This window comes from Urocitellus parryii, chromosome 5 (assembly GCF_045843805.1).
Source record: "Urocitellus parryii isolate mUroPar1 chromosome 5, mUroPar1.hap1, whole genome shotgun sequence".
Taxonomy (NCBI): Eukaryota; Metazoa; Chordata; class Mammalia; order Rodentia; family Sciuridae; genus Urocitellus; species Urocitellus parryii.
Genome location: NC_135535.1, coordinates 66,969,574 through 66,985,996, shown reverse-complemented (window position 1 = coordinate 66,985,996; position 16,423 = coordinate 66,969,574). Strand labels below are relative to the sequence as shown.

Here is a 16,423-nt window from a genome sequence, read left to right as displayed (position 1 = left end):
TGGAGGGAGAGAGGGCGCTTTAAAAAAGGGAACCATTTCATCCGTTGTTACGAAGGACCAACCTTGCTGTACAGGATACACACAACACAAAATAAAGTCTTCACGGGATTCACACTTGTCAGCGATTTATTTTTTTAAAAAGGGGGAGGGTCCTGGAGGTGAGGGTAGAAGGCGGTACAGGGGAAAAACTGAAAATTGAGTATGTGCAAGTGTAAACCAACCCAAAATACAAACAGGGGGAGTGGGGTGGGGAGGAAATTTTGATGCAATTATACAGGCAGGGTACTTAAAAAAACCAACAACCAAAATTCCAACCTTGCAGCTTGGGTCTGAGTTATAGTTTATATAAAAATTAAAAACTGTATAAGGATTCTTCACTAAATTCTACAGGACTATCGGATACCTAGCATATGCTTACAAAGTCTGCCCCATCCCCTTTGCCCAATCTTAAGGCCCAAGCCCCGACCAGAGTTTGACTGCAGCCAATCTCCCCGTCCCTGTGGCCTAGACCTTTTTGCTCTCAGAAAAAGAGCGACCAAGGGCTGTGGCTCTAGGGGCAGCAGCCCAGTCTCCCCACTGCCTGATCTAATTACAGTGATTCCTGTGGGAGTCGGGGGTGTTATTCTCTTAAACATTTGCAGCTTGAAACAGTTGAGGAAGCAGCTTAAAAAAAAAAAAGAAAAAAAGAAAAGAAAGAAATCTCCCTACCCCCATCAATCCACAACCCCCCAAATTCAAAACAAAACAAAAACAAACCTAAAATCACAACAGCGACCGTGCTCCCCCTCCAGCAGGCCTGCCCATCTGCCACCACCAAGCCCACCCCTACACTCCAGACATCTGATTCTTGAAAATATTAATTACAAAATGCCCTTTGCCCACAGCCCCTAGGAGAGAACTGCATATAAGTTTTATCTTCATTCCATGGCTCCCTACCAGAGAGGGGTCTGGGGCTTCACCTACCCCCTACCTACCCCTACCCCCAGGAAGAGGTTCAACTGCAGCACAAGCTTGGGCAGAAAGGGGAAGGAAAGGGGCAGGGAACCCATCACCCTCTGGCTCCCCCTGGGGCCAGCTCACTTTTGTGCGTTATAATAGTCCAACTATACAACGGAGAGGGGGGGCGGCCCAGCCTCTCTCTATACCCTCACCTTACAGCAGTCACAGCCAGGGGGTGGGAAGGGGGGGTGAGGAAAAGGGCGGTAGGTTGGGTAATGGAGTGGGCCCCCCCACAAGGGGAGCTCCATGTGTCCGCCCCACACCCCCCTACCATTTATAAACTGGTTTTGTAAAAAGAAAATAGATATATTTATATAGAATATATAAAGCACAAAAATTAGTAGTTTTACATTTGCTCTCCCCGGGGGTGGGGGGAGAGGGGAGGGTTCTCACCTCCAGCCGGCTCCCCCATGCCCCACAAGACTATGTACAATCCCATGTATAAATAGATAAATACCCCCCACCCTCCCCGCGCTGACACTAAGCTCCCCACCCCCACATCACCACCCCTTCCCACCAGACCAGCAGCAGTTTGGTGACTGAGGGAAAGTGGGAGCTCCGGGCCACACCCTGCCTCACTGGGTATGGGCATGCCACTCAGGGATAGCCCTCACCCTGCCCCCCACCCACCCATCCAGGGGCTGGAGGGCAAATGGGCTCATGATGAGGTTAGGAAAACAGGAGGGAGATATCCTGGTCCTAGGTTTAGCACACCCCTCCTGCCCCATGTCCAGATGGAGAAGGAAGTCCTAGAGCAACTAGGGGCCAGTCATCCCCAATCTTCATCACCATTTGCCTCAACCACCATCCCATGCCCATAATTAAAAACAAAGATGGATTTTTTGTTGTTGTTTTTCTTCCTCCTCCTACCCCCTTTCCACCCACTCAGAAGAGGGCAGTGAGGTGGGGGAGAGGGTTGGGGCAGTAGGGGCTTGGAGAGGGTCTCACATTTCAAAACAGCAAAAAATCCAACACTTAAATGAGGTAGGTGTGGGTGCGGGGTCTCCTTGCCCGGCTTGCCCAGCTTGCCCTCCTGGGAAGCTGGGCGCCTCTTTCCCGTTCATGTTGCATTTGTCAGAGTGGAAAACAAGGAAACACAACCCATAGAGAGACAGAAACACAGAGGAAAGAGGGAGACAGAGACAGATAAGAGAGGGAAGGAGTTGGGGGTGAGGGTGGGGGGCAGGACCCGGCAGGCAGGGCCAGGTGTGGGACCCGGCCTTTGGGATTGTCAAGCTTAGTCAAGTCTCTTTGCAGCCTTGAGTTGGGCCGGAGAGGTCAGTGGGAGCAGCAGGGCTGTGAGGCCCGGCCACACATCCTCCTCCCCGCTCCCTGCTGCCTCCCAGATGCTTCTGGGTAGTTCCCGGCCCATATCCCCCTCAAACCTGAGATGCCCAATGGCTGCTTCTGTCTGGCCCCTCCTGGAGCTGGGGGCAGAGATGCCAGCCTGAGGGTCAGTGGCGGGGAAGAGGGTTGTCCCTGGTGCCCAGGGTGGGCGTGGCCTAAGGGGCCCTCTGCCCCAGCCTCTTGCTCCAGGGGCTCCGGTCAGTCGGCAGCCCCTGCCCTGGGTCCTGGCTCTGGCTGCTACCTCTCTTCCCCCTCATCCCTTTCAGGGAAGAGGTTGGGGGTGGGGAGACTCCCCTGCCTGGTAGCCTCAAAGCTTCTTAGTTCATCCATTTTCGACAATTCCAGGCTCCACAGTGACAGGGGATCTTGTGCTGATCATCCTCAAAATCAAACTGATAGTCATAGGTCAGCTGGAAAGACAAAAAGGCAAAATCAAAATTTACTCCCCAGAGGAAGGGGATGCTGGCTGAGATCTGATCTGTGGGTCACGGCCTTGAAACCCAGCTCCTAAGGAATAGCAGAGAAGGGGAAGAGAGGGAGGAGCTGCTTTGTCACTCACTTAGGATGCTTCCTCTCACCTCCTCTCCTTTGGGGATTCGCCGGCTAGAGATGATAATGATTTTGTCCTCCTTGTCAAATGTCACGACTTCTGCCACACAGTTAGGGGCACAGGAATGGTTAATGTACCTGGGCAGTGGGACAGAGTCAGTGATGCCAGGCAACTGAGTAGAGATAATTTTGGTTCATTGTTGACCTATGCTCAGAGGGTCACCTCCAAAGACCCCTAAATCCCTCCTTCATCTCTCACCTGGCAGGGCCTCCAGTCAATGTAGCATCAATGACATGTTCATTGTTTATTCGGAACATGTAGATGCCTCGATTCTAAGAAAGACAAAGGTTGCAGAAGGGACAAGATTATCATATAGTAGACTCAGGCTGTGGGTTTATCTACCATGTTCCTCCTCATTTCTCCTGCCTTTCTCCTTTCCCCCATAAGCTTTCTACCTCCCCTCCTATACCTAAACCTCTCATACCTAAACCTGCCCCCTGTTCCTTGACTGAGTGTGGACCATCTACCATAAAGACCCCTCAACTCAGCCCATACCTGCTCTTCATATATTTTCTCCCGCCGGTTGGCCACCTCATTGCGAATGATGGTGCCAATGTACTCGATGACCATAGTGTGCTTTTCTAGATCCTTGGCTGCATAGAGCCCCAGGCCCTGGATACGGGAGCGAGCCAGATACACATTGTTCTTCCACTCGGTGCGCAGGCGCCGGTACTGAGATGACTTCGAGTGCACAAACTGCTTGCTGTATGGTGTGTTGGTTTCGCCTGTGAAGGTGCTCTGATATGCCTTAGACATGCTGGTGCTGTTCAGGGTATGGGGCCTGGGAGGTGATACAGTCCATGACAAGACAGCTACAGACCAAGTACACACCACCCACCTCCTCCCTGGGATGTGCAACATACTGTTAGGATGTGTGGTGCTGGCAAGTGCTGCCTGAGGGTGGAGGCACCTGGATCTCAATTATAGAGAGGCAGCAACTAGCTAAGAGGACCCTTCTGACACCCTAGATGGCACAAACCGCCCAAGACAAGGGATGGTGATGGAAGGAGAGGGGCACCAATTCCCCTACACTGAGCCTGCTCTCCCATCTCTTCTCTTGCTACCACCCTCTTGCTAAACCATATGCAAAGGCCAGGCTCCTCTAGGAGTCCCCAAGCAGTCCAGGCCTAGAATGTAAACTATTGAGTTCTACCTCCTGCACATGATGGAGCCATGTCTACCACATGGGCTGGATGTGGGCGGGATTTTAATTAAAATTAGCTGTAAATTTGTAGCCTAAAGGTGATATCCTTGCTTTTCTTCAGACTGTCCCATTCTCTGACATAGCATCTGGCTCTGTACAGATGGCTCAGTGCAGGGGAATGACTGCTACCTGGCAGGATGCCTTTTCACCACCCTAGGACACCAGCCAAATTCTTGCCCATCCCAGAGCAGTGGTTTTCAAACATTTGGGTTGTTTTTGGTTTTTGTTTCATTAGCAGAATTTTTTCTTTAACAAAATGTTGACTAACTCCAATCTAAAAAGTTGGTGAGGATATATCTCTTCTGGTTGAATGCAATTTGGGGAAGGTGAAATTATCCACAGCAAGGGCCAAGTTCTTCTGCCCATCAGATTATGTGTTCCATAGCATTCGGCAACACATACACTCATAGTTTGAAAACCACTGTTGTAGAGCATCAAGGACCAGGGCTGACTAGGGGTAGACTCTGACGCTCTACGACAGCCTAGGAGTCACCAAAGGCCTTTAAGAAATCCCTGCTATCATGGATTCTGCCTCCCTCTACCCAAGGACCAAGGTCAGGCTATTGTGATACACAGAAAGAATAGTGACACAAGTCAAGACGTCTGGTCCCACTTGTATGACCTTTATCCAGTCATGTAGTCTTTCTGGGCCTAGTTTTCTCAGCTGTAAAATGGGGGTCATACCACCTGCCCTACCTACCTCATAAGGTTGTTGTGAGGATCAAATGAGATAATGGATGTGAAAACGCTTTGAAAAAAAAAGTATAAAGTGCTATACAAATGTAAGGTTTTATTATTTTTCTATTATATTTCTAATTATTTTTGACACCAACTCAACCTTGGGAAGGGAAGGTGACCCTAGCATTCATGGGGTGCCTGAGATTTTGGAGAATCACAGGCCCCCCTGGATGCAAAAGAGGAAAAGGAAGAAGTGACCAAGTCCCTTATATATTTCATAACATTTCACCACTGTCTACCCAGAACCTCCCCAGCAGCCATTCCCAGGGTACCCAAGATGACAATTCAACCCAGAATATCTGAACAGATTGGTGGGGAGGAAAGGGATACCTTAGTAATAGCTATGCATCCTTTAATCAGGATGTCTAAGAGTGAATTCCAGTTTCTCCAAGGGAACCCTGATCTTCATCCCAAACTCTCACAATGTGGCCAGAGACTCTCTACCAACACCCACACCCATAGCCCATGGCCCCAGCCCCACAAGCTCACCGTTTGTAGTGTGTGAGGATTTTGGGCTCCGATCGAGCACAGCCAGTGGGGTTGATCATGAGTGGCAGCTCCATTAGTGGGTGGCGCCCATAGCGGAATAAATAGTTTTGACAGCTCTCCACCCCAGGCAGCTGTGGGCATAGGTAGTTTTTGCCTTAACCTGAGATCCTTTGCAGCAGGGTCAATGTTCTCAGTGCCACAGTCCCCCAGCTCCCAGCCCCTTGCTTACTGATTCAGCTATGCGAAGCACGGCATGCACCGTCAGCCCAAAGAGCTCCTCGCCTTTTAGGTACTCAGGGAAGAGTCGCAGCATGTCAGCTTCTTTTCTCATGGCAGCCACTGGCTCGATGATGCGATTCCACACAGCTAGAAGGTAGAGAAAGAAGAGCAGCCCTCAGAGGAAAGCTCTGCTCACTGACCTTCAGTCCTTAACCCCACTCCTGAGCCAGTTATTTTCTGTGGTCTTCACACCTTCCTGTTATGAAGGTGTGTGAATCTTTAGGATCCTCTCCTGGCTTCCTTCCCCAAAAGGGACTGGAGATATAGTTCAGTGGTACAGTGCTTGCCTTGAATGCATGAGGCCCTGGATTTGACTCCCCCAAAAAAGACAGGAGCCTCAGGAGCCTATAAAAACAAACAGTTCAGGTTCTAGTGCACTGGCCATGAGACCTTACACAAATATGTAAGTTTCTTTGCAAGATTCTTTCTTTCCATCCTTCTTTCTCTTCCTTCTCCTCCCCCCAATCCCTTCCTTCCTTCCTTTTTTTTCTATGGTCTGGGGATCGGAACACAGAGCCTCAAACATGCCAGGCAAATGATCTACCACCAGAACTTCATCCCTAGCCCACAAACCTACTTACCTCATAAGGATGCAGGAGCAAAACAACCTATATAAATCACTTAGTTTGTGGCACACAGTATATACCCAATAAAGGGTAGTACCGGCTCTTATTATTTCATCATTAACACAAAAACTAAAATCAAAATAATTTTATATAGAGAAAAAACCAAGGAACTTAGAATCAGGTTGGGTGAACCAAATCATGAGTCTCAGAACTGAATCCTTTAGTTCCATTGAGAATAGGAAAAGGAGCTAGAATATATGAGATTAGAAAAATATTTTCAATTACAAAGGAATTTAAAGTGATTGAAAGAGGATGAAATACTTTCAAGAAACCCCTGTGCGCCTGAGGTGGGGGAGGAACACTCATATGGAGGTTGAAGATCCTCTTATTGACATTGTAAAGTGACCCCTATGAGAAACTCACCCAATTCAATATTACCACTATAAAAGCTTAGTGCTTACCCTGTGGAGAGGCATCAGTGAAGACCAGGTCTTCCAGGCCCTGCTCCATGACTTTGATTATAAACTCAGGCCGCCCATTGTTCTCTCCAATGGAGCATCGGTAGCAGCAGCGGCGATTATTAGTGCGGAGGCTCCAGTAGATGCGTGTGGCCTCGTAGCCCACAGGATAGAGGGCAGTGGCACTGTGGAAGTCAGCCATCTGGTGAGGGAGCAGCTGTCCAATGGCATGGAACACAAGACCCCCTACACGGAACATGTGAAGCCGCTCTCCCCGCTGGATGATGCTAGCAATCTGCTTCACCTCATCCCGTTCAATGTAGACCCGCCGGAAGACAGCAAATGAGCTGAGCTCCTGCTCACAGGGCCCCTTGATCTTATGCATAGGACACAGCATGGTCTTGTCCTTAAAGAACATGCACTTGGCGCGGATGGCACAGGCAAAGTGGTAGACATTGGGGCAACGCATGCGATTACAGCTGCTGGTGGCACCAGTTCGCTGGCACAGGGAGCACTTGGTTAGCAGTCCTCGGTGCAGGGCAACCTCCACATTCATAAGTGCCCCACCCTGGGTCTCATATACTTCCGTGGACCACAGAGCACAGTTGAGGTGTACCCACAGGTCCAGGTCCAGGTTCAGCAGGCGGGCAGGACCATCAGTGGCCCCATCTCCCTCCTCATGACAGAAGCAGCAGCGCCGCATGTCGCGGGGCACCTTGTCAGGCCGCAAGGCTGTGCCAAGTTGTTCCATAAACTCTGCCACTTCCCGCTCATCCTCCTGCCGCCCACTGCCCTTCTGGATGGTCAGAAGCAGCCGCAGCCTCTTCCAGCGCACCCCTTTCCACTTCTTGAGGCGAGGAGAGCGGGAATCTTCACCTTCTTCAGGGGGCCGGGCTCGGGGCTTAGGCCGGGCTGATTCGGGGGATGAGGCCAAAGGCAAGGGTGAGGGCATTGGTGGGTCAGCTGAGGGTTCAGTTGCAAGTTCAACCAGGGGTTCAGCAGGAGGGCTGGCAGGGGAGGGTGCCAAGGGGGATGGGGGTGGGGAGGGTTCTTCAGGAGGCGGAGCAGAGAGCTGTCGCACATCCAGATTGGAGACGTTGTAGGTGTAGCTGTGCTGGGTGGCCGGCTCTGGAGCGGGGCTCTCCTACAGGAGAATGCCCTGGATAATTAGTGCCAGCTCCTCCAGTAACTAGCCCTCTCCCTCTTCTCTGAAGCCCTCTGTCTTTTTTGCCTTGAGTAGCACCTTTTTCCGATGACCATCCCTTTTTCCCTCCCTCTACCCACCTGTTTCAGGAGGCTCAAGATGTCTAGCTGGCTCTTAAGGGTGTAGCCAGGCAACACTGCGTCAAACTGCTTTAGCCAATCAGGGCCAGCATCTGAACTCTTGACGCCCAGACCCTTTTCTTTCCCACCTGTAGGAAAGAAGGAGTCAAAGTCTCTACCAGAACCTTTTTCCTCTGGTCCCAAGGAACTCTTCTGTCCCACTCACCAGGGCCCTCAGCTTCTGCCTTCTTAGGCTCAATGCTTGCCCTGGCAGGGCTCTCTGGAAACAGCACCTCATAGGAGTTGGGGATCTTCATGCTTAGCAGCTCTGCCACTGCCACCATCACACCATTAAGATTCTGCCACAGAAGAAGAAGGGATGGGAGAGACATGTTAGGAGAGTACCCTGAAGCATGAGTCCCAGGTGGGTGGGGACAAAGTCAGTGCTGCCTATTCCACTCTAGCTCTTCTCAAACACCTCAGTTACAGCAGGAGGTATTTCTCAAACTGTTACAGGTACTCACAGGGGCTCTGCAAGAAGGGAATATTAACTGAATTTAGGAAGTGATGCCCATTATACTCACAAGCTGGAGATTCATTCACCCTATGTGTGCAAATTAAAGCACATGAGAGTTCTTGTAGTAAAGAAACTGAGTAATGTTGTTTTAACTCTGTTTTCCAATTTTTTTTTCTATAAAAACCCTGCTAACATTCAAATACAGCAAAGTTCCACCAAATGTGAGTAAGGAAATTATGTCTTCTGGCACTTGTAGCATTTGTTGCACAAAACACACTCTGTTGGCTTGCCAGTTTTTACTACTAGATGAGGAGCTCTGGTGGACAGAGACTATGCTTCATTCACCCTCTTCTCACAAACTCTAGCCCAGGCTTTCACACATAGTAGATATTAAAAAAAAAATTTTTTTTAGATGTTAATGGACCTTTATTTTATTCATTTATTTATATGTAGTGCTGAGAATCAAACCCAGTGCTTCACACATGCTCTTAGCTCTACCACTGAGCCATAACCCTAGGCCTAGAAGAGATTTTTTTTGAATGATTGGATATATTTATCTAGACAAGCAAAGAGACTGCCTTCTCAGCAAGGTCCTCTTGGCCTCACAGAACCCGCAGGACACACCTTGGCTGCAGCAGCTGAAACTGTCAGCATGACTGACACCTCACTTCCTTTGCTCTTTTCCCAAGTTGTGGCAGGCAGCTTTCCAGGGACCTCTAAGTCGAGGGTCCCATAAGGTTTGGTATCTGGGAAGACTGAATGAGAAAGGGACACGTATAGAGTTAGTTATTTCCCTCAACCACCCACTCATGCCAGCTTCTGCCAAGCCTGCCAAGCCAGGCCTGACACATCTCCAGCACATACCTGGGATGCTAGCCCGAGGAATGATTGGGATGACAGGAGAGAGGGCCCGGTCATCCTGTTCCCACCGGCCTGAGCCCAGCTGAGGGAAACGAGGGGCCTCCTCCCCCAGGATGCTCTCGGGGGACGATGCCGGCACAATGCTGTCAGGAGAATCACTGTCCTCATCACTCTCCATCCTGTGGGCCAGATGTAGATACCTATTGGTACAGCCCTGGGGATTCTCCCACCCAAATCTAAAAATCTGCCATTGGCCAAAGAAAACTGAAGCAAGCTGTACCCCATTCCACTCTCAATTCTACCCTCACCTGACATCCTCGGTCTGATTGTGGGGGGGTGTAGGCAAGGCGGCCAGCAGGTCTACACTCTTCACCTCTGAAGCATCTGTGGGTAGGGAGAAGAAAAGTCAGGGGTAAGGGTGTCCAGAGTAGACGGTGTTTTCTCCCTGATACTTCATATTCAACTAGCATGAAATCTTAGCTTAGTTACGATTAACCATCAAACTCACCTATCAGTTTGGGGCAGAAAAGCTATATTTATTGAGCCTTTCCTATATGCAGACCCTGGGCTTTAGGTACCCTTTCTTAAAAATATTTTTTTTAGTTGTTAATGAACTTTTATTTTTACTTATTATATGTGAGGCAAGCACCCTACCACTGAGCCATAAACCCAGGCACAGGTATACTCTCTATTTCATCTTTTTCTTCTTTTTTCCACCAATACCAAGGATTGAACCCAGGGACTTGCATATGTTAGGCAGCAAGTATTCTACCACCGAGCTACACCCCCCAATCCTTTGTTGTTGTTGTTGTTAGTAGGGATTAAACCCAGAGGCACCTTGCCACTCAGCCACATCCCAGCCCTTTTTATTTGAGATAGAGTCTCACTAAGTTGCTTAGGGCCTTGATAAATTCCTAAGGCTGGCTTGAACTTGTGATCCTCCTGCTTCAGCCTCCCCGGTCACTAGGATTATAGGCATGCACCACTGCACCCTGAACCTCTCTAGTCCTTTTAAAACTCTTATTTTGAGACAGGTCTCTCTAAGCTGCCAAAGTTGGTGTCAAACTTGTGATCCTCTTGCTTAAGCCTCCTGAGTAGCTGCAATTCACCTCACCTGGCTTTATTTAATCTTAACGACTTGTTACATGAATGTTCTAATACTCCATTTATAGGAAGGAAATTGAGGTTCCCACAAGGAAATTTGGCTGAAATAATACAACTAAATAAATGCAGGCACCAGAGTCCAAATCCAGGTTGGGCTAAAGCTCCACACCCAGGAAAGTTGCACTGTTTCTTCTATACAAAAATTCAATCAGACTCTCCCTGCCACCAACCTCCCCTGTTGCCTTTGCTTCAGATTCCAGAAGCCCATCCTTGTCCCTAACAAATCAGTCCTGAAAAGGCCCTTCCTACCAGGCCACCTATCATGTTAAGCACATAGAGCAGTATGTAATCTACTTGTTTTCTTAAATTGAGTGACAGAGCACAATAATAACTGCTTAAACCCCAGCCATAGAATCCCACTGGGGAAGAAAAGTCAGCTTCTTCACTTACCCCTCAGTGCTCCTTCAGTGTCCCGGGAAGAGGCTGTGTCCTTGGGGTGCTCCCCCAGCTCTTCAGAAGGAGTGACACCATTTACCATCTTCTGCTGCACCGATGGGGGTGGGGTGGGGGGCAGCGACGAGGGTGGTGTCGGCGGGTTACTCAGGTTATTCTGGGGGGTGGGGTGGTGTTGTGTGCAAGATGGCATAGGGAGACTGCTATAATCTCCTGGCCCCACACTACATCAGCAATTTCCTCAAGTATTCCATTCCTAGTATCCCCACCCCCACCTCCCCAAGAACTTCATTATTCCCAAAAGGCAATGCCACTTTTCTGACCTTGGTAAGCAGCTGGGAATAGTAGTCAGGGCTGCTGGACAGTGCCCCACTTCCAAAGGCCCCTCTCAGCTGGCTCTGCCCACTGACTGGGCAGCCACTGCCAAAGGGAGCAAAGAGACTAAAATTGGCAGTGATGGTAGGTTCCGTCAGGGGCAGCAAGGACAGCTCCTACAAGGGCAAGATGACAAAGTTGGAAACCTGCAGCATTTGTACCTGCCATTACAAAGCTGGGGGACAGGATTCCCCCATCCTGGGATGGGACCAGGGGACTGGTTCCTGGGGGAGGTCACCTGTTTTAGCTGTTTCAGCAGGGCCTCGTTGGCCCTGACACCATCCTCCTTCCGCAGCTTCTTTCGGGAGCTCACCAACCTGTCGCTTGCCTTCTGTACCCGCTTGGGCTTTGGTGTCAAAGGCTTCCTTGCTGCTGTATCCTAATCCAGATAAACTCTGTAAAGGCTGCTGCCCTTATCTGTTCTGTCTGACCCAGACCTGCTCATTCTTGCATCTCCCACCTCCATTCTAGGCCCCACTCTGTCTGCTCAACTCTAGCAGGAGTACTCACCTCCTTGTTGCTGGGGGTACCCTGTAGTTTCTGTTCCAGCCCTGCCAGTTTGCTGTCAATGTGCCCGTTGATCTCAGCTCGCAGCCCCTCAGGCCCCCGCCCAGCGCCGAGTTGCACATTCTTTGCTCGTAGAAGCTTCTGCAAGAGCAGATGCCCTGCCTCTGAGCGGGAGCCTGCCAGCAGGAGGTGGTTGCTGGTACCTGGTGTCCCTATTGGCTCCCCATTGGCCTCCCTCTTCACTGCCTGGGGTCCCAGGGCACATGGCTCTTCCCGAGGTTCCTGCTTGATGCTGAGTTGGGGCGGCTCAGGTACCACTTGTCCATTCACCTGCTCCAGATGCCCAGGTACCAGGCTGCTCTGCTCTAGCTTCTGGGCTTCTGCTAGGTTGTCTGGGGGATCCCAAGGTCCCAGCCCCTTGCCAAAGAAGGTATCCACAAGCTGGGCAGCAGCAGGTGAGACCCTCTCAGGAGGCAGCTCTGAGGTTGGCCCCTGGGGCTTTGGGGTCCCTGGATGGGTAGGGGTGAGCTGGGCACTGGGGGAAGGTAATTGTGAAGATCTCTTTGGCTCTTGGGGACTGGATGGTGGAGGTGTGGGATGGACAGGGCCAAGGACTGGTCCTGTGGATAAGGCTCCTTGTGGGGTAGGGAGCCGGGGTGGGCCCTGAGGTCTAGGCCCTGCCCCTAGCTCCTGGAGGGGGCCTGTCTGGGATCCAGGGAAACCCCCAGGTTGAGGATGGCAGCCCAAGAGGCCCTGCAGGGGAGAGGGTTGGGTTCCAGGCTCCTGGTAGGGTGGAGTCTGGCGAACTGCCTGACTCTGCTGCAGCTGCCGCTGCATGAGGAGGGCCTGTAGTTGCTGCTGCTGCTGAGGACTCAAGTGCCGCAGCTGTGGGTTTTTGGCCAGAACTCCTTGGAGCTGTGCTCGAAGTTGACCCACTGTAGGCATGACTCCAACCCCAGGCAGACCCTGCCCAGACTGGGCGCCAGATCCTGCTTTGGAAGGCTGTGGCCCTGTATTATTTTGCATGGGTCTCTCTAGCCCAAGGGGCTGTTGGGGCCCCAGAAGGTTCTGGGTCATGGGCATAGGCTGTTCCCCTAAGGAAACAGAGGGCTGGGCCAGCAAGTGGGGCATAGATGAAGCCTCAGAGGATGGTCCACTGCCTAGTTGCCCATGGCTTCCTGCACCTGCTGTGTGTAGCAAGTTAACTTGCTGCTGAGGTTGTCCCGAGAGCCTCAGAGGTGGCTGCAGCTGCAGAGAGTTGGGCTGAGGCTGGGCCTGGGGTTGGACCAGCAAGAGTTGCGAGTCCCCAGAGAGGGAGGGCTTTACCTCTCCTGGCTCAGTAGCCAATGACTCAGGTGCAGTCCCTATTCCTAATGGCCCTCCTTGATGTGTTGAGGGCCCTTCGGTGACTTCTGAAGGAAGAGCAGTCTCTACAATGTTTTGTTCCTTGCCCGTCAGGAGGAGGGTTGGGCCTAGGGCTCCAGAGCTAGAAAAATGTTGAGAAGGCTTGGCTGGCATGCCAGGGCCAAGTGTCACCTGCTGCTGCTGCTGCTGTTGCTGAGGAGATAATAAAGTTCGACTCTGGTTCAAGAGGCCCATCTGCTGCTGTTGCTGCTGCTGCAGCTGCTGTTGTTGCTGTTGTAACTGCTGCTGTTGCTGAAGTTGTTGTTGCTGCTGTTGCTGCAGTTGTTGCTGCTGTTGCTGCAGTTGTTGCTGCTGTTGCTGTTGAAGCTGCTGTTGCTGAAGTTGCTGCTGCTGCTGTTGAAGCTGCTGTTGCTGCTGTTGCTGTTGCTGTAGTTGCTGCTGCTGCTGCTGTTGAAGCTGCTGCTGCTGTAAGGAGCCCAGAGGCTGAGTGCTCAGTTTGGGCTGACCACTGTGTGATATCAGGCCCTGCTGAAGATGGGAAAGCCCTGCCATGGATCCCTGCTGTTGGTGTTGTTGTTGCTGCTGCTGCTGTTGCTGCTGCTGCTGCTGCTGTTGGGCTGTGACCAGCCGGTGTCCCATAAGGCCATGACCCTGCTGTGCCAGCTGGGGGGAACTCAGCACCCGGGACTGGGTCATAAGCACCTGTCTGTGAGGGCCCTGAGGACCCAAAGCTGCAGGGTGCTGCTGCTGCAACACTGCCACCTGGGAAGGACCCAACATACCCTGGGACCCCTGGGGTGGTTGTGGGGACAACTGCTGCACCAGGAGGCCCTGGTGGCTGCCAGGAGGCAGAAGACCCTGGGGCTTGGGACCCAGAGTCTGGTTTGCTTGTACCCCAGGACCCTGTTGCTGTTGCTGCTGAACTGACACCTGTCCTAGGAGGTGTTGCTGCTGCTGTTGCTGCTGCTGTAGTTTCTGAGCCAGCTGCATGCGTTGCTGCTGCAGCTGCAGCTGCCTTTCCTGTAAAAGCCTTGAGTCAGGTCCTAGGCTTCGAAGAGCAAGGTTGCCAGGAAAGAAGCCCCCTGAGGCACCAGCCAAGGATCCAGCCCCACCAGAATGTTGCTGTTGTTGCTGTTGGGCCAGGGCTGTGTTGAGAAATGGGCCAGTAGGCTGTCCAGGTAGTGCCATACCCCCAGGAGGCAGGCGAAGACCTCCAGCTTGCCCACCCGGAGGCCCCTGTGGTGGCTGCAACCCATGGCCAGGGAGCAGCTGACCAGGGAGCTTGGTGAGTAGCCGAGGACTCTGAGAAGGGCTGAGAGCTAGCACAGCTGAGTGCTGTTGCTGCTGTTGCTGCTGTTGTTGCTGTTGCTGCTGCTGCTGCTGCTGTTGCTGCTTGTTTCGATATTCTGCCATGAGATTCGTGTGCTCCTTCTGCTGTTTACGAACCTAACATGAAGGGTAGAAGAGGTCAGCCTGGAACCTGCCCACCCATGCCATCCCTTATTCCTGACTTCTGAATGATAAGTTGAAGTTTGCTTTCCCCACCTGATCCAGCTGTTTCTGGATCTTGCTCTGCTGTTCTGTAACCAGTTTGAGCTTCTCAGCATCAGCTTCCGGGAACTCGCGGCCAGCCTTTTTGGCAGTGCGCTGTTTGGCACACAGAGCCTTCCGGGACTTACGGTGCACACCAATCTGCTCCTCTAGCAACTTCAGTTGCATCTGTAGGAGCTGCTGGGTATGGAAGAGCCACTCCTCATACTGCCGCTGATCAGCCTCATCTAGGAGAGGAAGTGGCATGTCAGGACCATAATCCCTCTCTTTCCACTGGTCCTTAAACCACTTCCTTGTACCTTCTCTTCTACCCCATACTCACTGATTACTCCCTGGGCAAAAGTGGGTGGGTTGGGACGAGGCTGGGAGGGGTCACTGGCATTCCGCTCCTGTTATGAGAAAGACCAATAAAAGGTCACTGTTCCACACAAGGCCCTAAGAAAGGTGACTCAATGCATAATACCCATGTTCCAACCCCAACCCCAAGCTCCTGACAACTTACCTGGCCACTCCCAGGTGCCACATGGTTCTGCAAATCACTGCCAGGTCCCCCAGAGAGCCTCTGGGCTAGCAGTGACACTTGCTGCCTGGAGTCCATCAAAGCACAGAGGATTAAGTGTTGTTGAAAGGCAAAGAAGTAGGACAAACAGGAAAGTGGGGCCAAGAAGGGAAGGGGTGTTAACTGGGAAAGAAAAGGGAGAGCCCCAAGTCTTACCTGTTCATACCAGGTGCCACCCCAATGCTGCCCTGAGCCATCACTTTCTTGATGCCTTTTAAAGCTACCATCTTGGCCTTTGCAATGGGATCAATGATGTCTTCTGCAGCAAATTTGTCCAGGTCTAGAGAGGGGATAGCCAAATGAGCTAGACTTTGGAGTCAATGCTTTATACATTATATGACTAACACCCTGACCTACACCAAGCCATGAAGAACATGGCACAGTCAGGCAGAAAGACAACTGAGACAGAAGACAGGTGGCTTGGTGACACAGCTCTGTTATTCAGAGAACATGTGGTCCAGCCTTTACTTGTACAGTGTCAGGAAAAAGAACTTGGTAAATATTTGTTTAGTCAATAGATTAATGTCACTTCACCTATCTAAACCTCAGTTTACCTGTTTGATAGAGATCATGATCCCTATTCTAGGTATATCATGGAGATGTGACAAGCGGGTACACTTTATGACCTGGAAAGTTCTCTTCAAACATAGTATTCTTAGGGCAAGCACAACTCAGAACCCAAGATGTGGGCACTGTGGCAAAGCCCTAGATGTTAAGAGTAGTTTGGGACACAAAAAGGCATCATCTAAAACCAACTTTCCTGCCAATCTAGGATGCTGGGCTAAAAAGGGTAAAATAAATAACCACCCGGGCTAGGGATGTGGCTCAAGCGGTGGTGCGCTCGCCTGGCATGCATGCGGCCTGGGTTCGATCCTCAGCACCACATACAAAACAAAGATGTTGAGTCCGCCGAAAACTAAAAAATAAATACTAAAAAAAAATTCTCTCTAAAAAAAATAATATTAATAAATAAATAAATAAATAACCACCCAAGATGCAAATTTTCCAGCAGGGCACAGTGGCACACACCTGTAATCCCAGCTACTCAGGAGGCTGAGACAGGAAAATCGAGACCAGCCTGGGCAACTTAGCAACATCCTGGCTCAAAATGAAATAAAAAGGGCTGGGAACTCAGTAATAGATTACTTGCCTAATATCACCCCCAAAAGAAAAAACAA

At 51.0% G+C, this 16,423-nt stretch overlaps 1 protein-coding gene across 9 annotated transcripts in view; it reads right to left on the bottom strand.

Moving 5' to 3' along the window:
• Nucleotides 1-1,511: 1,511 nt before the first annotated feature.
• The window catches only part of Kmt2d (lysine methyltransferase 2D), a 40,124-nt gene continuing 25,212 nt past the window's right edge, over nt 1,512-16,423 (bottom strand). For all 9 annotated transcript variants that reach the window (XM_077798251.1, XM_077798253.1, XM_026406994.2 and 6 more), the window contains exons 36-55: nt 15,402-15,525; nt 15,189-15,273; nt 15,009-15,075; nt 14,681-14,913; nt 11,774-14,581; nt 11,502-11,642; nt 11,212-11,379; nt 10,886-11,045; nt 9,640-9,715; nt 9,335-9,510; nt 9,095-9,225; nt 8,180-8,312; nt 7,975-8,102; nt 6,694-7,834; nt 5,617-5,753; nt 5,388-5,518; nt 3,452-3,737; nt 3,155-3,228; nt 2,925-3,033; nt 1,512-2,756 (exon numbers count right to left, since the gene is read on the bottom strand). In XM_077798251.1, the coding sequence (XP_077654377.1) occupies nt 2,664-2,756; nt 2,925-3,033; nt 3,155-3,228; nt 3,452-3,737; nt 5,388-5,518; nt 5,617-5,753; nt 6,694-7,834; nt 7,975-8,102; nt 8,180-8,312; nt 9,095-9,225; nt 9,335-9,510; nt 9,640-9,715; nt 10,886-11,045; nt 11,212-11,379; nt 11,502-11,642; nt 11,774-14,581; nt 14,681-14,913; nt 15,009-15,075; nt 15,189-15,273; nt 15,402-15,525 (6,401 nt within the window). In that variant the 3' untranslated portion in view covers nt 1,512-2,663. The remainder of the gene's footprint in view (nt 2,757-2,924; nt 3,034-3,154; nt 3,229-3,451; nt 3,738-5,387; nt 5,519-5,616; nt 5,754-6,693; nt 7,835-7,974; nt 8,103-8,179; nt 8,313-9,094; nt 9,226-9,334; nt 9,511-9,639; nt 9,716-10,885; nt 11,046-11,211; nt 11,380-11,501; nt 11,643-11,773; nt 14,582-14,680; nt 14,914-15,008; nt 15,076-15,188; nt 15,274-15,401; nt 15,526-16,423) is intronic.